This window comes from Trichosurus vulpecula, chromosome 3 (assembly GCF_011100635.1).
Source record: "Trichosurus vulpecula isolate mTriVul1 chromosome 3, mTriVul1.pri, whole genome shotgun sequence".
NCBI lineage: Eukaryota > Metazoa > Chordata > Mammalia > Diprotodontia > Phalangeridae > Trichosurus > Trichosurus vulpecula.
This window is the reverse complement of record NC_050575.1, coordinates 115046901-115068260: the sequence shown is the minus strand read 5'-3', so window position 1 is coordinate 115068260 and position 21360 is coordinate 115046901. Positions and strand designations below refer to the sequence as shown.

Here is a 21360-nt window from a genome sequence, read left to right as displayed (position 1 = left end):
GTGGGAGTTACAAAGAGGTAGATTTTGACCCCATGAAAGGACTTCCTAAAAACAAGAAGTATCCAAAAATGGACCAGGCAGCCTCAGGAAGACCCCTCCATCACTGAATGGCTTCAAGTAGTGACTAGATGAGCATTTGTTCCTGTTGTAATGGGGAGACCCGTTCAGATCCTGGTTATATTAGATGACTGAGAGTCCCTCGGGACACTGGGAGTCTGGGATTCTGCAAGGCGTGTACAGATGATGTACTCATACAGTAAAATGCACTTTTGGATCTGTGATAATTAATATAGTATTATGGGTAAAATTTAGAGTGACTTGGAAAGTTTAAGAAAAAAGAAACAGGCTTAAAGTAACTTTGAGGTTATGAAAAATAATTATCCCATCCTGATGAAAAAAGACATAGCAGTCCATCTCATTGAGCAAAAGAATGGCAAGTTAAGAGGAGATCCAAGATGGCGGACCCCATGGGGGAAAGTCAAGAGTGGGGGAACATGTGTCACAAATAGGTCATTTCCCTCCGTCGCCGCAGAGAGGCGCTGCGTGCAGTACGGACGGTTGCTACCGAAGCATCGGCGTGCATACGTGCGCGCGCGCCGGTGTCTGCGTGAGCCCCTCAGTGGTCGGAGAGTGCGCACACGCGCTCTAGCCTTCTCCAAGAGTTCCTCCCACCCTACCCCATCTCCTGGGAGGGCGTTCTGGGCGGAGGTGGAGGAAGGGGAGAGGGTGGAAGGGTGCGGCAGCGTGGCGGCGTGCAGGGCGGGGGCGCGCATGCGCGCTGGCGCTCCGAGGCGGGTGCAGCGCGGGGCAAAGGAGGGGTAGTGGTGAAAAGCCGCCTGGGCCGGTGCGCGAGCCAGTCTGTCCCTCAGCCCGCCGGGAGTCGCGCGTGAGGCCGCGGCCGCCGTTAGACCCGCCAGGCTCCCTCCTCGCCTCGCCTCGTGTCCGCGCCCCGCGGAGCAGCGACCCCCGACCCGCTCAAGGCCGGCCGGGATGGGAGTGCAGGTGGAAACCATCTCCCCCGGAGACGGTGAGTAGCCCGGGCCAGGGCCGGCCCCCCTCCCCCCGCCGCCTGCCCCTCGCTCACCATGTCTGTCCCCTCTGTCTCCCCAGGGCGCACCTTCCCCAAGCGCGGCCAGACCTGCGTGGTGCACTACACGGGTGAGTGCGGGCCCCCTCCCCCAGCGCCCTGCGAGGGAGGGAGAGGTGTGGAGGTGGATGAGGGCCTGGGGGAGGGCGAAGGGGGCTCTGTGCGGGGAGCCTGGGAGGAGCCTGGGGGTGGGGGGCAGGAGTGCCCTGGGAGAAAGGTTTACGGGCGAGGGGAGGGGGGTCTGTGGGGGTGGAACGGGGTCCCTGGGGCAGACGGTGGATGAATGGGCCTCTGATGGGGCTCCGTGGGAGGGGCGGGGAAAGGAGGTATGCGTGTGGGGGTGGAATGGGGCTTTGTGGGCGAGATTTATGGGCTGGGGGTGTCTGGGGTTTGGAGGATCGGGGGCCCCCGGAGTTTAGAGCGCGGAGGGGATTCTGGCATTCATGTCTGACTCCTTGCAGGTCGAGATCTGTTTAGTTTTTTTTTTTCTTCTCCACATATTTCCTTAGATCTAGTCTCCACCTGTGCACGGCCCCCAGGAGGGGGAAGCGCTTTCTGTCACCACCAGCGCCCACCCACCCGTTAACAATTAACATTTGTACATCTGAAAGATTCCTACTGGGTAGTACTTGGGGGAAAAATTAAGTTCTCCGTCGCATTGGAAACGCTGCTGCCTTTCCATCCATGGTGCTGACCCATATATGGTGATCCTGGCCTGGTTTGGCTCTTCCTATCATAAAATGTGGTGTGCAATCTAAGTGGGTCAGTGGTGTGTCCTTTACACCAATCGAGCCCCAGGTCTTCATGCCTGGTTGTATCTGTCTGTGCTGCCATATTCTTCTCTGGAGTGCTCATTTAGTCTCCATTGAATTGCAAGGTTTCCCAGCAAAGAATAAAACTTTTAATGGGGAAATTTTAATAAGAGGTGCTTTATCCTCTATGAGGATTCAGAATGTTGTCTCAAAAATACCAAAGTGACCATTTTGCAAATTGTCTTGCAACTCTCCTTTCCCTTGCTACCTTCATCAGTTCCTGAATTAATTGCTAACTGCCCTTCCCCCCCACCACCCTGTTCTCCCTTTCAGAAGAAATAAGGATTGTGGGGAGTGTTCTCTCTCAGTCAGTGGGCCTCAAGCTGCCTCTTTCCAAGTCTTAGTGCTTGAGTTCTTTTCCGGTGATGGGTGGGTCTATTTCCTTGGGGCCCTTAAAGTGTTTTCCCATCCAAGCCTCTTTAGTCATGGTTTAGCTTCCTCCAGAGGAAGTGAGATGGGATTTGCTCTTTCTCCTTGTTTCTCTGTTTTGCTGTTACCAAATCAAAATTTTACTGTACCACTGAGTTTGAACTACAGCCACTTGGCACTCAGCCCCTGTAGGTGGAGACTTCATCTGTCAGATCAGAAGATCATTCTAATGGTCTATCTAATCTCATTTGATTAAATCCTGGTGGGGATGGTCTCTCCTTTGGTGCCTATACTGTTGCTTCCAAATCTTTACTATCTGAAATTCATCAGCTAGTGTTCAAGCCACTATGCCCAAATAATTTGTATTATGTGATTTTTAAAATGTTGATGGGTCATACTACAGTGATTTCACTATATGAAGTAATTAAACTGGTTGGTGAGCAAACCTTACTATTTTATGCTCCTATTTGATTTTTTGAGGCAGAAAGAAAATACTAGTATTTCAGTTCCTCAGATTGAGAGGGAGAGCAGGATGGGTGTAGCTGCAGTCACTTAGATATGAATAATTGGGCATCCTCCCCCATCTTATCAGGAAATAGTTGGCAATAACAGTAATTCTTATAGAGGAAGCTCTTCCTCCTCCTGTCCAGGATTTTGAGCAGATCCATTTGTTTGGGGGCAGGGAAGGAATGACTGGTACAAGAATGGAGAAATGTTTCCCTTTTCTGTTTTTCTTTACCTGGAAGTGGGCTTTAGAGGAAGGAAAAAAAAAAAACTAGAACCTAACAAGACTATCTGAAAGGAAACTATTTTAAAAAAATTCTCAGTGAGGGAAATTTTGTGCTTTCTATTCCAGACTTTTACTGGTCCTATATGTGGTGCTAAATTAAAATTTTTCAACTCCCAAGAAACTATTGCAGAATCACCAGATTTGAGGAGTGAAAGGAATATTAGAGTTCATTTGCCAAACTTTTTTTTTATGAGAAAAGTGGGTCCTAGAGAATTAAGTGTTTTACTTCAGATTGTACAGAAAATTAGTGGCAAAATGACTAGAATCTAGATCACCTGGCTTCAGTTCAGTAATCTTTCCACTACAACACACTGTCAAATAATGTCAGCCATTTTTACCCATTGACTTGTGTCCCAAGTCCCGTCTATTAGACCTATAAGTCAATATTGATATAAGGAATATAGTGGAAGATGTTTGTGCTGTCAGGATAACAAGAACCATAAATGTGGGTATAACCAAATTTCACTTAGGGCCTTATTTGAAATGGAACTACATGTATGTAGCATTTTCACAAGAGAACAGATTGCTATAAGACTTAGAATACCATCAGATGCCCACTGTGTCTTTTCTTTGAAGCTGTATTTTCCTACTGGGTTGTACTTACCCCCACGTCCGCAGAACAAAAACCAAAACTGCTCAGCAGTAAGACCCTGATGTGTGTATGTACACTAATACAAAAGCTTTCTTTTTATTCCATTTTTGATAAGCTGTACAAAAACACAGCAGTCATAAGCCATCTCTGCCTCATGCACACTAGAATAGGCTGTTCTTGCTTTCTCAACAGGCATTGTTCCAATGGTTATTCACCAGCCTCACAGGAATAACCTGTTTAAGATTTGTGTCTTTTTAAGCTTGAGGATGGGGGTGGAAGGGTGGTGTAGGGGAAACTACTGTCTGACGTGAAAGTTTTATGTTATTCATTGGTGGTACAGAAATTATGGTGGGATATGGAGATTATAAATGTTCTTATATACCCTTCTTGGAACAAGAAATCTCTATGAAGTTCTTGTACATAATGTCTGGCAGGGAATCTACGTGTCCCTCAAGGAAAATACAGAATGGGTGAAATGTTGAATATAGTTTCAAGCTGCTTCAACCTCTTTTTGAAGTGCCCTGAGGGAGAGTTAAAACCACTTATCAACCAAACACATTGTAGCTTCCCTGAATAGCACAGTGCCAGGCACATGGTAAACAATAAATGCTTACTGACTGAACAAGCATTTCCAATTTTGTTTAGAAGGAGGTGGAACTATAATGTACTAAGTGCCTTGAGCCCTAAATAGGTTATCTCCCCATCTGCACTATTAGAAGAGTCTATAATCCTTACAGTTGAACATGTTCTGACATATTGTGCTTTTTGTTCACAAAAACTAGTCTGCCATTATGAGAGCAATATAGAGTTGATGGATTTTTTTTATCATTTCATAAAGCAAGCATCTTCTATTTGTTATGCAGTGCAAATTCTTTTAACTTGCACTGGCTATGAATATAGACCTAGGTTCTATTCCTACCTGGGATGCTTACTGCCTTTGGAATCTTGGGCAAGTCACTTAATTTCCTTGGGCCTCAGTTTCTTCATCTGTAGAAGGGAATGGGACTAGATGAGCCATTGAGATCCCTTTCAGCTCTAGATCTGTGATCCTTTGACATTTCTGCCTCCCTCGGTGTTTAGGTTTGATAATCTATGGCCTTAATGGCATTACGTGGAATATGAGGTAATTGTTAGCAACACTGTCATTCCCTGAAAATGCAACTGTCTTTTTTTCCTGTCTTTCACCTATATAACACTGTCTTTGTTTTTCTGCTCCTTCCCTGTTCTTCAAATCCAAGCACAAGCACATAACATAATTGGTGAAAAATTACTAAGGCCCATAAAGGTGAGGTGATAGGTTCATACGGTGAGCTAGTGTTGTAGCTGGAACCAGAATCCAGGTTTCCTGATTTTTTTTCACCTGTAAGAAAAGTTGTGACTTGACCAGAGTGACAATACCAGAATTGGAGCTAGAATCTGGTTAATGTCTACATAAAGTGTTGCCAGATATTGTTAGATACTACCTTAGCTTTGCGGATGGGAAGGGAGGAGGGTGGCAAAAGGGATGCTATGAACTCTGACAAAACTAGTTGGGACCTAGAAAGCCCTTGCACCCAGGCTGGTATTTTGGAACGATCTTTGTTATACCTAAAGTTCGACGTGGAGGGGTGGGGCGGCGGGGCGCGAGGGGGTGGTTCTCCAATCTTCTATACCCCAGATCCTCAGGTATTCCTTTGGCTATCAACAGTTTTATTAGATCTTGTCTAGTGAGTTCCAAATGGTAACTATCAACCGAGGCATCTATCCTAGTAGTAGTTTGCTAGTCTACATGTAATTGCATTCTTAAATCACAGTGTTGCTGTTACTAGTCTCTATCATTCTTCCGTGAGGTAGCAGATTTCTAGCTGATATTTTAATTGCTTTCAGTGAGAAGATAATGAGAGTTTTGTTGGAGCAGAGCTTCTTAACTTTTTTTGTCAGTCTAGTGAGGCCTATGGACCCATTCTCAGAATGTTTTTAAATGCACAAAATATGTAAAATTACAAAAGAAAGTATTTTTTAAAAACGTGTTCACAGATCCAAGGTTAAGACTTCTTGAGTTTAGAAGATTTGTTTTATTCAGGAGCACAGTAGGTTGTAAGTAGCATTGTTCTTATATTGGAATGGGGAGAATTTTTTACTGGTTTCCATACCAACCTGGCTTTTCATGACTTGGAGGTAGATATTTTACCATACCAACCTGGCTTTTCATGACTTGGAGGTAGATATTTTACCATACCAACCTGGTTGTTTAATCTGGGTAAGAAACCAGTCTTTTCCTCGTCTGTGAGGGAGAGAATCAATCACTATGGCAAAATGGATAGAAGTCCAGTCCTGGAACCACTGAGACTTGAGTTTAAGTATTGCCTTTCAATTATACTGGTTGTGTAATCATGGACAAGTCAAGTCTCAGGGCTCCCAGCAACTCTCTTAAGACCATAAATCGCAGAACGGTTGTCAGTCTGCAACATTATCACAATAGGAGTTCCCTTCACAGATAAAATCATAGGTCTAGACTTTTAAAAAATAAGGTTATTCTGTTTTGGCTTTGATATTATCATAAGGAGATTATCAAACTTGTTTACCCATTAAAATGTATATTGGTTTTGATCATACAAAATATTTCTAGTCTCTGTTTATCTGACTAACATGGAATAAAATAACATGGTAACCTTGCAATATCCCTTTGTATGTCAAGGCGAACATTTGTCTGGAATGGAAAACGATGTTAAATAATGTACATTTGAAATGTACGTAGTTGATTTGTAGTGGTGCACAACTTAAAGAGATGACTGTTGGGGGTAAAGTTCTCTTTCATTTTCCTTAGAAATAGAATTATCATAGGTAAGCTTTTTTTTAAAAAATCCATATCTTTTAGCCACCAGCTGCAGTTTTCTTCCACCTAAACTTACCAGAGCAACCACTGAAATACTTCAAGTTTTTATGTGGCTATGTCCATAGTTCATCAGTGTGGATAGTTTCCCCTCCTACCATCATAGATAGTCTTCACAAATGTCACTGAGCTGAAAAATTCTATACAATGTAGCCAACCTAGTGATGAGCCTATGCAAATTTAGCTAAGCTGGTTCTTGGATGACAGACATCCAGGTGATACACATAACAGTCTAGAGATTGTGATCTACTGGTGTGGCCTTCAAGAATTCTGGGTCTCTTCCATGCCACATGGAAGATTAAGATGTTAGTGGGGAGTGGGAGGGGACCAGAAAATATTGTGGCAAGATTAACTATTATTGACCTTTTTTTCTTCCTTTGTTTAGTTCCTGGTAAGGGTACTTTTAAGCCACAAAGTGAATGAAAGATATAAGGAGGGAGAAGCAGTTAAAGAGCTTAGATATTGGAAAGAACTCCTAAAATAATTGAAATTTAATTGCAGTTTAAAAGCACAAGTCTTGGATTCAAATATCCATTGCAAGTCTAGATGCCTCTTCTGAGGGTACAAAGTAGGTTGATAATATCTTGCATTAAGAATATCTGTCCCTTAAAGGCTTGCCATGTGTCATCTTGTTTCAGTACCTACAGAAACTATTATAAATTAGGGGCTTAGAACATCTCTGTGCTGTAGTAGGTGACCTATACTCTATGTATACCTCTCAAAATAAATGATCTTAGCAAAGGTATGATGTTTTGTCCTCCAGCTCATTCTTGAGAGCTACCTCCTTATATTTGGCTTGTGTGTGTGTTTTTCAAGTTGGGAAATGATTTTAATGTTTGAGAAATTGGAGAATGGTTCATTCAGAGGGCAAATGTTTTAGATCATCCTACTTCTCTAGTACTAGTAATTAGGGGTGGTATGCTTTGCCTGGGAGCTTTAGGCAAACTTGCGTGTTCTGTCATAGGCCTCTGGTGTAGACTGCCAACTGTGGCAAAGACCTGGCAAGTATATACTGTCTGCAGTCCTAGAAACCGAGCCAAATACTATTGAGATAATGTTTGCTATCAGATCTCTAAGCTAAGGACAAGGTTGTCTTTTTCCAAATGCTTCCTGTAAATATGCAGGGTTTTTTTTTTCCATTAGCAGTACAGTATGCAGATACTAATCTTTGTCAGAAAGGAAAATGTGTTAATGGAGTTAAAACACCAAAAGTTACATAGCTATATTTTTAATATGAATGATGATTTACATTTTTAGCACTTTTGTTGTTCAGTCATATTTGATGTTCTGTGAGCCCATTTGGGGTTTTCTTGGCAAGGATACTGGAGTGGTTTGCCAGTTCCTTCTCCAGCTCACTTTACAGATGAGGAAACTGAGGCAAACAGGGTTAAGTGACTTGCCCAGGGTCAGAGTGCCTGCAGCCAGATTTGCACTTAGGAAGATGCCAAGGGACCATAAGTTTAGAGCTGTAAAAAAGTTTACAGATTTAAGCCAACTCCTTCATTTTACAAGTAAGAGAAACTAAAACCCAAAAAGGTTGTGACTTGCTAAGGGTCACATACCTAACGAGTGACAGAGCCAGAATTTGAGCCTATGTCCTCTGACTCCAAATGCAGTGTTATTTCTACTAACTACATCATGCTGCCTTCTGAGGCAAACATAAGAAAATATGCAGAAAGCCACCTCTACTTTGAGGAAGCAGTGGTGCTTCAATTATTGTGCTTTTAAGCATTACATGTTTTAATACTTAGTCAAAGAGGGACCAATAAAACTACAATAAGAAACAATAAGAGACCAATAAAGCTACAAAGGCCTCGGATTTAAGGGGAAGGTGCAAATCATTAATCATCACCCAGAAGCCACATAGAAAGAAAGGAACATTATATACAGAAGGAAAGAAGATAATCTGATAGAAATAGTATAGACATCTGTCTTATAGTTGTTTATTTACAAGTACCTCCAAAACCTTTCCCTTTCTTCAGATAGGGTAGTTTTTACTATGAAATCTCTCTATAGATTTTAGTACAGCCATTTCAGTTTTAAGTAAGAAAAAAACCCTTATTTTTCTCTTTTAAATGCAGAAATCATTTCTCTCACTTAATTCAGAATAATTGAACAGCATGTTGTAAGCATGTTTGGGGTTTTTCCATGTTTTGTTCTCTGAAGAAAGTTGCCTCACTTTTCAGTTTATATGAACAGTTTGGTGAAAAGATAAATCAGCAACTGAGCCCATGTCATGAATCATCTCGTTTTTTTAAACATAATAAGAACTGCAGCAATTATATGGAAATTGTTAACCAATGTGGTGGTGGGGGTTTTTTGTGGGGGGGGTTGCATGTGTGCATGCATGCATGATCTTTTTTTCTTAAAAGCAAGCAGGCTTTTCTTTAAAAAAATTTTTTTTGCGAGAGAATGAACACTTGCTATGTAGGGGAAGTATATCTGGAATTTAACATAATAGAAAACAAAAGACATTTGTTTTTAAATGAATGAGATTATGTTGGAATTTGAGGAAATTTCTCCATGTACTGGGATGAAAATGAAATTTAATGATACCAGTGAAAACTACCTTTCTAAGTAACACCTTTTTTTTTCCTTAGTCCTATCTACCGAGCAGATCTTTTTTCTGTACAGTTCGAACAGAGCAACACTAGCACTTTGTAACCATTTCCTCAAGTGAAATCCTGGCTTAGTTAACCCACTTCCTTTTGGTTTCTTCTCTTTCCCAGTATCTCATGAAACATAGCTAAGTGATAGGGAAGAGAGGAGGTTACAGTTTTAGAGAAAGATATCCAGTCTCTTCCCATTCGTTCCCCAGGGGGCATGATTAAAATGTCTTCCCAACCAGTAGACACCCTAAAGAACAGCTGAACCAAAGTTGGAAGAGAACAAGAACAGGTTTCTATCAGCTGCTTAGTGGTGGTACAGAACTTTGGGCCTCTTTTAACACTGCTGTTTATGACCTTTGTTCTTTCCCTAGATTGGTTTCCATTTTTGGTCTAAAATCCTATTTTTCTCTTTTAAGTCTTCTGTGATTTAGAAATAGAAGTTCTACATTGAGCATTAGATTATATGTAATAGGAGTGAACTTCACCATTCCCAGAATTCCACTAACCATATAAGGAAACATGATGCTCAACCACTTTTTTTAAAATGAAGTTCTTTTAATAAAATCCAACAAAATATATATACTTAGTATCTACAGCATATTGAAGATTTTTCTAAGATCTCTGTGAAAGGATATGGAAGTACCAGGAGTAGTCCTTGATGTCAGGTTGCTTACAATGTAGTCAAAAAGAGAAACTTGAAATGTGTAGAGCAGTAAGGCATATAATTAATATTCTGCACTTGTATAGCTACATCTAGAATATCGTGTTTGGGTGCCATATTTTATGAAGAATATTCACACGTCCAGAATATGGTGTCCAGGATGGAAAGCATTCTAGCAACTGCCACAAATAAATGGTTGAAGGAGTGAACAATGTCTTCAATAGTTAAAACTATCCAAGTAAGTAATGAGTCACTGAAGGTCTTGAAAAAGAGAGAGCTAAGGATTACTTGAGATCCTCAAGGAGAGAAATTAGCCAGGGATGATCACATGGAAATATAAACAGTATTCATGTTTCAGGTAGGCTTTATGGTAAATAGCCTGGGGGTCCTTTAAACTGTGAGATTCTATATTGTCTTTTTAAAAGCACAAAATTAACAGATTTATTAAGCAAAAGTTCACGCAATTCAGCTAATAAATTTTCTTATTGTGGTTTCAGCAAAGAGTAGGTAAAATTTCCCTTGCAGTGGTTATTGGTGTCAGAACAGTGACTGGTAAATGCTTCGTTTGCTGTTCCCTTCTCTATATGGTTTCTCTAATGATAAATGGAATTAACTTACATCTGGTTAGTCTATTAAAAGGCACTCTAGAACAAGGATTCCTGACTTGTAGCTTGATAACAATTGCTGGAAGCCCCTATTATATTTCCTTCCATTTCAATCAACAAATACTTGGAATCCACGAGGACTTAAAAGATTCACAGAATTCTATAAAAAGTTTTGCTGCATATATTTGATGAATCAAAATTTTTCTTGTAATTTCGCACTCCAGCTAGACTTGCCTGTTAATGGCTTAAATACCATCTCCTTTATATGCATGAAATGCCTCCGTTCCTCTTTACACCTATCCAAATCCTTGCTTTTATTTTAGAGTTAGCTTAAGTTTCTTTTCCCCTCACAAGAACCTCCTTGACCACTGATATCCACTGATCTCCTATGAATGTAGAAGCACTTATTTTGCATTTTCATACCACCTTGTGAAATTTTAACTTATTACTTAATTCTTGATCGTGGCCTTCAAGTAGTCCAGTAATTCTTAAATTCTCTCTCCTTAATCTGTTTTCCAAGTTGTTTTTCAAATGAGATATTTCACATTTTCATTTATTTTTCATTCTTTTGGTTTTAGTTTGATTGTTTCTTGATGTCTCATAGAGTTATTAGCTTTCACTTAACCAATTCTAACTTTTAAGAAATTGTTTTCTCCATTGAGTTTTTGTACTTCTTTTTCGTTTCGGCCAATTCTGCTTTTTAAGGTGTTCTTTTCTTCAGTGAATTTATGTACATTTTTTACCATTTTGCCAATTCTGCTTTTTAAGGAGCTCTTCAGTAGATTTTTGTGCCTCTTTTTGACCTATTCTTTTCTCTTTTTTAAGGCATTATTTTCCTTAGTATTTTTGGTGCCTCCTTTACCAAGGTGTTGATGCTTTTTATCTTGCGTCACTCTCATTTCTTTTCCCAATTTTTCCTCTACTTTTTTGATTTTTTTAAATCCTTTTTGAGCTCTCTAGTAACTGGGGGGAGGGAAGATTGAGACCAAATCACATTTTTCTTTGGCTTTGCATGTAGCTATTTTGACTTTGTTGTCTTCTGAGTTTGTGTTTTGATCTTCCTGTCACCAAAGCAGCTTTCTCTAGTCAGTTTCTTTTTTTGTTATTTGCTCATTTTTTCAGCCTATTTTTTGACCTTTAACTTTATGTTAAAGTTGAGCTGTGCTCCTGGGATGGCAGAAGGACACAGTCCCAAGCTTTGGGTTTTTCGTGTTGCTGTTTTCAGAACTAATGTGGGGGTCTGTAAGTTTCATTTCTATCAAAGTGGTATGATCTAAGGAGAGGTGTGGTCACTGGTCTCCTGACCTGTGAGAGACCACAAGCACTTTTTTCTGCCCTAGTGACCAGGATCTCTGCTCCCCTGCAGCTGTACTCTCTAGTGCTAGGACTCCGACCCAGAACTGTGTCTAGGCAAGGCTACGGAGTGCAGCACTCAGGGCCAGTAGTCTCCCTCTGACTGGTTATCCAATCCCCATACCATATGTGGGCCGACAGCTCCAGAAGCTGTCCTGCTGTGGTTTTAGTCGCCCCCAAGGCCTGCTGCTGGCTTGCTGCACAGCTTGTGCTCGACTGCACTACGTACTCCGCACAGTGAGACAGACCTTTCCTTTTGACCTTCTAAGTCATCTTGAACTAGAAAATTGTTTCACCCCATCCTTCTTTTGGTTCCACTGTTCCAGAATTAGTTTTGAGCTATTATTTTAAAGTTGTTTGGCAGGGAATGTGGAAGTGCTCAGACAGGTCCTTGCCTTTACTCTGCCATCTTGGTTCTACCTCCTTACTACTTAATTCTTGAGCTGTAACTTTGAATGTTTTTTCCTTATCTTCCTTAAAGGTAAGGGACATACTTTTTGAATTCTCCTACAACTTCAAGTGCGCATTGCTCATTGCAGGCAAGATTCTCAATAAATACCTGCTAAATGAATTAATAAACCCAGAAATATACCAAAGTTTTAGATACTCAGTTCTTGAATTCATGGAATGTTAGAGCTGAGAGTGCCCTTAGGATGTAAAATTCTAGAATCTTGAATCCTAGACTAAGTCTTGCCTGGAAGAGGCCTTAAAGGTGATCTCCAACTCCCTTATAGCTCTTAAACAGTACTTTCAGTGTATTTTATTAAACTTTAATTGGTTATAAGATGTGTTACTTATTCTGATATATTTCCATTTGAGTTTTATCATGTCTCAGGTTGTAAGACTTTCAAGAACAAGAGACATCACTTCTGTTTTCCTTGTAACACCTTGCAGGACTGGGTGTTTTATTTTGTGAGTACTGGCTTAAGATTTATATTCAGGTGCTAATTGTGATGGACTTGCATAGTGGGTAGAATAGTTTGCTTTAGGATAAAACTAAACTAATAATGTACTTTTATTCATGTTCTTGGACCACGTTTGTTAATTAGACCCCTATTTGCTACCTTTTAAAATATTAGGTATCTAACCATCTATTTCCTTGGGTTCAACCCAAAGAATTCAGGCAAAACTTCCTAAATCATATTCCACACAGAATATCCAGCTAATTTGGATTCTGTTGACACAGAAATGAGAAAAGGCAAAGAGTGTCAAGTCCCATTCTTGGTATACAACTGGGAACCATTAATAGATGGTGCCTCAGATAGGTGAGTATATCCATTGTTTGTGAGAGGACTAGAGATTTGATACTATGCCCTCTTCTTAGATGTCTGGATTCTTTTATTTGTTTCTTTATCTAAAAGTGATAGTGAGTCTTAGTAAATAGATAGGCCACCCTTGGGACTTCATGTGCTAATTTAATTTGGTTTTTGAGTTACAAGTCACTGGCTATGAATTTACTTTGGGTGAACTTACTTTTTTTCTTTTCTGTTCTTCCATTACTTGTGCATTTGCACATGCCTCAGGCTTTAGTGATCAGAGCTCCCTGTGGGATGCTGGTATTTATCTTTTCCTTCCATTACTCCGAGTACTCCATTAGCAGAATCAACCATATTCTCATCTCTGGCCCTTCCCCCACCTCCTGTTTTGTTAAGGTCCAGACTTTCTGGCTACTGTGATAAAACACTAGATTGATTTTAACACTTTTTCCCTCTACGCCTTTTTTTAGAAGTAGCTGCATGATAGTGGTCTCTGTGGTAGTGGTAGATGGTCATGGTGGTGGTAGTAGTAGTATCTCAACACATAATTTGTGGTGGTCTCATGTGCTTTTGGGCACCTGATTACAGGATATGACGTTTAACAGGCACATTAGTATCTGCTTTAACATTCTCAGAAATACTGTCATCTGAGAGAACCATGGTAGTTTTTTCCTGAAAGAAATTAGCTGTATAATATGTTAATAATTCAAAGATAATTAGAGTAGGGAAGGACTCATTGGCCCCCTTTTTAATGATCTCTTTGAGAGTGGGAATTTTTTTCAGTAATCTAGTGTTTGCTCTGACTATTAGCTAGCACCAGATGCTAGAGAAGTTGATTTCCTTTAGTACCAGAAGTTGCAAGTTTTGCTTTTTTTTCTTTTGCTTGAGTTTCTTCTGTACTCTGTTATTTTTTAATTTCTTTTCTCAGAGTTCTCCCTAATTGGAAATTGAATTCTGTTTCTTTAGGGCAATTATACTTTGTGATAATTGCCGAGGAACTTCAGAGTTCCTGAGAATCTTTTAGAGGAGAAGATCCCAATAATAATTTGCATAGTGTTTCACAGTTATTGGGGACTGAGAGATGAAGGTGAACTCCCTCATTTTACAGCTGAAGATAAGAGACCTAAAGAAGGAAAGTGACTTTAAGGTCTTTCGGTTAGTCACGGATCCAGGTGGATTTGAACTCAGGTTTTCTGACTCTTAAGTCTAGTGTTTTTTTTCTGTTACAAGATGCTCCCTAGCTGAGTTTATCACTTAATCTTTTCTATCTTCAAGAAAAGTTCATTTGCCACACTAAATAAAATGAGTAAGAGAAGTAGCACACCAAACAGGTTTTAATGTTTCTCTGAAATAAGCCCAGAGCTAGTTCCTACTTTTCCCCAAAAAGTTCTAGAAATTTAAAGAAGTAGTCACAAAAAGAATTTTAACCTCAGAAAGGTTGCTTTGTTACATTTCGTAATGTACTGTTGGTGAAAGTCTAGGTTGCATTTTGCTTTGCCTTATCCCACAGTGCTAAATGGGCTTTCTTGTTATGTGAAGAAATAGCCTGGAATGGTGAAGGAAGTGGGAAGGATTGCTTGTTCAGTAAACTCTATAGTAGTAAAAAGTCTCCTGAGTGGAAAATACACACAGGTAGAGAATCTAACTGTTCTCCTGGTTCAAGTGTCACTTCAGAAGAGGCATTTTTTACTGCTTCCTTGAAACTTAAATCATCAGCCTTCTGACCAAGTGAATAGTGAAGGGACAGTAGTTACTAGATATAGTAATGAATGGACAGTCCTTCCTCTTTACTTTATAATCTCTTGTGTAGAAGGATGGGGCACAATAACATTACCACAGGGAAGAATCTGAAATATACTGGGGAAAGTCCTCTAATATGCTTCTGTTCTGTATTCAGGACTGTGATAAAAACAAGTCAAGTCAACAAGCGTTTATTAAGTGCTTACTAGCCCGACACTGTGCTAGGGATACAATCACAAAGAAAGCCTGTCCCCTGTCCTTGAGGAGCTTACATTGAAAACGACACATAAGAGGAAAGTGAAAAGGTGGAGGGTAGTGCCAGGGGGCATGTCTGGAGTGTCAGAAGCAGGGCTGAGAAAGGAATGAAGATTGGCTGGCCTGAACTCTTCCTCTAAATGGAGGTTCTGGGAGGAACTTAGCAGTGGGAAAAGGTCCAGATTAAGAAGGCAGCTGGGGTTATCAGAATATAGTCATTGTAAAGTAGATGATGTTTTACTATTGCAGACAATAATTTAGGTTCAGAGGGAAAGTGTTGCCCAAGTCTATAAGACCAGAAATAGAATTTGAACCCAATGAGCAGTAACCTGTCTATTGTGCTTTTTGAATTTCTTGGTCACTATTTTTCAAATAACATAAATGCCTTGTTTTTTAGGGATGCTCGAAGATGGGAAAAAGTTTGACTCCTCTCGCGACAGAAATAAACCCTTCAAGTTTGTGATGGGCAAGCAAGAGGTGATTCGAGGCTGGGAAGAAGGAGTTGCCCAGGTGTGTTTATGTTCTTGATGTTGTTCCTGAACATACGATGTCCTAATTCTTCTGAAGACTATCACCACAGTGGAAAGCCTTGCCTTTTAAAACTTTCATTGGTCAGTCTTTTCCCTTCCCTAGAGTGTCTTTGCCTGTCAGTACTGGGACTCCCTACTGGATAGTAGCAAGCTCACAGTCTTATTTAGGATGTTTCTTTTGATGAGCCTCAGGAATCTTTGTGTGTGCTTTCTTGATGCATTAGTCCTGATCTGACTTTAGTAACCTATGGTCTAAGACAGTAGTGTTCACATTTACTCAGTAAAGAGTTAACATCTACTTTCCCAAAGAAATGAAGATTTAGCCAGGACGAGAGGAGGTCAGAGGCTCAAAATTTTAGAACTAGAAGGAACTTCAGAGCTTATCTAGTCTAACTTCATTTTGTGGGCCAAAAGTTCACAGACTGGGGGAGTCTTTTGTCATGGATCTTATTTCTGTTTTCCAAGTACATACATAAAGCTCTATTTCTCCTAAAATATGTTGCTAATTAATCTCAGAATACAATGTTCTAGATCCTCAGTGTGAAGGTTTTTTAGGAAACCTTTGCCAAGAATCATGTAAGATGAAATGGTAGAAAAGGATGGTGATTTGCATCTGTGAAATCATAGATGAACCAAAGTATAATGAGCTTAACTTTGAAGAATCTTTAAATTATTCACTTTTTCTGTCCTATCTAGGGAGACTCTTACACAGTTTTCCTTCTCGAACTTTCCTTCCTTAATTCTTTTAATTATTCATTTGACTTTAGTCATGCTCCATAAAATCCTTCTCTAATTTCTTATGGCAGAGAGATGACCCTGGATTCTGCCAGTGGAGGCAAAATTTTGGCAGATTTTTACCATTGAGTAAAGGCTTCAAGTATAGCCCTGGCAGTAGACTGAGTCTAGATAACTGTAGACAGGCATATATATCATCACACACAAGGCCATCCACTTGGTGACTTTTTTCCCCTCATGGTAATCCGTAAAATTTTCGTCATCTCTTCTTATACATACAGCTTTGTTCCTCCTTTGTAACTAAGGTCTGACAGACCTAAGATCATTGGATTGAAGTTGCAAGAGACAAATTTAGGCTTGGTATAGAAACTTCTTCATAATTAGAGCAATCCAAAAGTGGAATGGGAAGGGTGGGTTCCTCCTCCCTGGAGGGCTTTAAGCAGAAGCTGGAAGACTTCCTGTTGGATATGTTATAGTGGGAGTCCTTTTGCATTTGGATTGGACTAGATTGCTGCTGAGATCCCTTCCAACTCTAAAATTCTTTATGATTCTACTTCCGAAAGGAGAGATAGAGGAAGAAAAAGGAACAAGGCTGATCATGATATGAAGCCACACTTTCAACTCCAATTGCCTTTACCTATCCTAGTTAATAATTTTATTAGTCTTCTACACAGGGTCTTTTCAAGGCTAAATGGAGAAGATAGCTTCAGATCTCTACTTAATCAAGATTCTTAGGAGCCTCACTGCTTTTGATATTTCATGCCTGTTACTCCTTTCCTGATTAGAGTAAGATTTTAGCTTGTCAAAAGCAAGGACTTTGTTATAAATTGGTAACTGTTATGAAGATAAGGCTTCAGTCTAACTCATCCTTACATTTGGTTAAGAGGGCTTTGAATAGAGATAACGTGCTAGGAGTGGGGTGGGAATTTTATAGCTAATGTCCATGCCACCTAGGTTAGGTAGGCAAGTTAGTCCTAGGATAATCACTGGGAAGCTGTTTACAAAATTGCATTGGAAGTAGGTGTCCTGAATCAAGTAACTGAGCAGGCAGGCTTGTGGTTATAGGAAGAAGCTTCATGCCAGTGGTGAAAGCCATGTCTGAAATTTCAAGAGACCGACTCAGCATAAAGAAGTAGCCTAAATGAGAAATCATTGGGACCAGCAAGCAAAGTAGAGACGGACCAGTCACTGCATGATAGTTCTGTTGTATGCTCTGCAGGCTCTGCTGGGTAGGGTGTTTTTTTTTTTTCCCAAATTTGCATCTGCTGCCTTTGCCCTTTCATTGCCATAAAAGGTGACATTGGGTCTTGAACACAGCAAAAACCCTGTATTTGTAACTGTATATTACAGAAGTGATTAGAAAATCTGATATTTACATGTTACCTTTTTAAGTAGTAACAAAGTCTCTTTTCTGTAGTGATGTTCCCTTTAATCCAGAAAGAACAGCCTAGGAAGATACAAAATTTTATATATCCTGAAAACAAGGAAGTGCTGGCATTGGGTCACCTAAAAATAATCTATAGCATACTTAATTTAACTTCACACTGGAATTTGGAAGATGTAGCCCAGATTTTTGCTCACAAGGTGTCTAAAGCACATAGGCCTAGTCATTGAAAACTATAGGTCAGAAGGTCCTGATGTCTCTCTTAGATAAGTAGTTGTTTTAGATGTATTTATAGAACTAATTCATTCAGCGAGCATTAAACAAGACTTTCCACATTAAGGTACTGTTTATTGGAATTTCTAGGATTACAAGAGAGCATTAGAGGCAGTTAGACTGCCTTCTTTGTTATTTAGAGGAAGAAACCGAGGTCCATAATAGGCGATTGATTTATCTACGGTCACAGTGATAACACTTGTTCTTTCTTTTTTTCATAGATGAGTGTGGGCCAGAGAGCAAAAATGACCATCTCTCCAGACTATGCTTATGGTTCCACTGGTCACCCAGGCATCATTCCACCAAATGCTACTCTCATCTTTGATGTGGAACTTATAAAATTGGAATGACAGGAATGGTTTCTTCCCCTAGCTCCCTGTTTCTTGAGTAAGTGAAATGTGTTTGATTTAGAGATACTAACCTTCTTTCTTCTGCTTTTATTTCCCATGTCTTATCAGACTTAAAGCTTTTTACTCTAATTGATTCAGTCAGCTTCCCTGACTTCTAGTTCCTATAAAACTTGTAGTTCATATGACTAATCTGTAACTGATTTTTGTCAGTGACTTGAGCAAAACTAGATCTGCAAAATTAATCCAGCATGACATGCCTGGATAAAAATATGACCTTTAACTTTTTTGGAATTGTAATCTTATTTTTTAATTGTAATTTGTTATTTTTATTTTCTTCTGAATGTTTATTCCTTAACAAAAAGGGATTTCCCTCCCTGAGCCACATTAGATAACTTGTATATTATATACCCTCTCCTTTCTGTAGTGGCATGAGCCACTATAGATGTGATGTGATGGAACGAACTTTGTATTTGAACCTAGATTTTTCTAGAATAAGTTCATTGAAGGGGAGGGACTGTTTTCAGCTGATAGTTTAAATTAAATTCCACTTACTACTACCTGTGTGATCTTGGGAAGGTGAGTTCTTTTCTTTGCTCCTCAGTTTCCTCATCCTTAAGATGGGGAAGTTGAAGTAGATGATCTCTAAGAAACTTTCCAGCTCAGAGTATTGCCACATTTCTGCCTGATCTGACCCCTCCTTCATATTCATAGGGTCTTAGAGAGTTGGGACATAAGTAATGGAAAGTCTTTTCCTTTAGCTGGAGCTACTTTGGGGGATGGGGCGGGGGAGGCACGTACTTTTCTGATCTTGAAAGTGACTATGACAAAGACTAAATCCCAGTTCCTGGCCAATCGTGGCAAATCACTGGCTGCCTTTGAGCTTCAGCTTCCTCAGCTATCAGATGAGAAGAAACTAAGAAACTTGTCCTGCTGACCAGTTATTGTACAGCGATGTCTTGAAGATAGTACTTAGTAATTTGCAAAGTAAACTACTTTGTAACCTACAGTTGTGCAGGTGTATGTTATGCTAATGAGTCTATGCTGGAAAGAACTATGGTCTGAGAATCAAAAGATTTAAGTTCCTAATTCCTGCCATATCATTAACTGATTACGAGACCTTTTTCAGGAACTTTTATATCAAAAGGAGTTAGACTTAAATGATGTCTTAAAGGTCACTTCCAGCTCTGACATCCTGTGATTCTGTGACTTCACCTAAGAGCCAGTTGGTTGCCTGACTTCTCAGTGAATAGCTGACCAAGCCAGGTGGTTGTGGGTTCCTCTAACTTTCCCAACTCATTGTTAGGGAAGAGTGTTATTTATTCCCTGTTATCTTCACACTGATGTTTTTTATATTGATGGGACTCTGGCTTTTCTGTTCCCAATAGATTGGACACATGGAGGAGTCCAGAGTCTTAGCTTCAAGAAGAAGAATGCACATGAATTTGTATGGAGCTTTTCCCTGATAATTCCACTACATTCATTGTATAGACATATACCCCGATTGAATGTGTTATCACTTGGCTTTGCTTCCAACTCTTCCTCCTTGTACATGTGTTGTCTCTAAACTATACACCGTAAACCTCAACTTGTCAAGTCATTCATCTTTTTGTTTTTGTTTTGGGGTCTAGATTTAAATTGAAATCTTTTGGGTATAGATTTAAGATTAAGTGTATGATCAAGCATTAACAGCACACAGATGGGTTAACCTTAGAATAGGAATTATTTGGACAGAGAAAATCTTTGTCCCTTTTATTTTTTTGGATGAAATTTATCTATTATGTATTAAAAAAAATTTTTTTGCTGCTGCTGTAAAGCCATAGCAGATTGAGGAGCTATTGAGGGCTGACATATTCTCCATGTTGAATGATTTCCTTGGAGCATATCAGTCACCCTGTCCAAAATGAAGGTGGGGAAGGAGAAGCTGCTTCAACCACCCAACCCTCCTTCCCCTCCCCCCCTTAACCTCTGCCTTTTGAAAGCAGATATTTTCGATGCAGTGTTGGACACGCCACTTGGTGTCTTATCTACAGGACAACTCGGGTCAATATAAATCTACTTTGTTGATGCCTGACTTTTTTTTTCCATCTTGTGGTTTTCTAATGGATTTGGAGGACTTTTTTAATCTCCAGTAGCCATCAAAGCTCCACAACTACCTAAATTCCAAGAACTTGAATTGATTGTTAAATTGAAGGTGCTGTTTGTAGAAATTTTCAACACAATGAAAGCCCAGTCATTGTCACAGGAAATCGTTGCGTGTTCTCTACAAAAAGAAAAAAACTGATGCTGGTCATCACAGCTTCAACATCTCCTGTTTTTGATGCTCAGCTCCCCTACTGCTGATACCCCTCCCTCCACCCCCACCTTCCTTCTCTCCGACTCCCACTCCCTGCCCCCTTTTGCTGTCCTGTGTAGTGATTTGGTAAGAGAAACTGCCACCACCCACTCTCCCTCCACCACATATGAGTTTCAAGTTTTATTATTGCAATAAAATGCTTTATGCTGGCTTTTCTCAACTCTGTGTATTGGGTATTTTTTTTACACTCTTCCTCCCTGCCATTTGGTGCATCGCTAACTTACCATGCTAGAGCAGAAACTCTGGGGGAGGGAGGTTTGACAATTCTCTCAAGCAGCAGTCAAGTAAGAGATGACAGCAGTGAAATGTCTTCACTGAGGTTTTTTGGAGAGGTTATAATAGGTTTGCCTCTGGGTCCTATCTACCACCAAAATCTCACTTGAGTTATTTTACCTGGTGAGGGGATGCTAGCCCATGTTTGGAATACCCTCTTACCATTCAAGCCCAGCTCTGAGGCCACCTCTGTGAAGCAGTCCCTTCATCCTTCCCCATCTAGAAGTGAATCCTCTCCCTCACTTGCTGCCTTTTTAGGAATTTACAGATTTGTCTCATACTTACTGTACCTATTCTGGACTGTAAACTCCATGAGGTTGTGGACTTTGTGATCACTAAACGTTGTATGCAGTACATTAAATGATGAAATACTAATCAAATCTATTGCTTCCCAAGATAAGAACAATCTCATCTAGGTTCTTTATGAATTCTGACCTCAAAAGAGGGAAAGGGTAAAGAGG

At 40.1% G+C, this 21360-nt stretch overlaps 1 protein-coding gene across 1 annotated transcript; it reads left to right on the top strand.

The window, feature by feature from the left end:
* Nucleotides 1-647: 647 nt before the first annotated feature.
* FKBP1A (FKBP prolyl isomerase 1A) lies at nucleotides 648-20786 on the top strand. The gene is made up of 5 exons (XM_036751612.1): nucleotides 648-1027; nucleotides 1111-1158; nucleotides 15399-15511; nucleotides 18145-18310; nucleotides 19659-20786. The coding sequence occupies exons 1-4, from the start codon at nucleotides 991-993 to the stop codon at nucleotides 18271-18273; spliced, it is 327 nt and encodes a 108-aa protein (XP_036607507.1). The 5' UTR covers nucleotides 648-990; the 3' UTR covers nucleotides 18274-18310; nucleotides 19659-20786.
* Nucleotides 20787-21360: the final 574 nt, after the last annotated feature.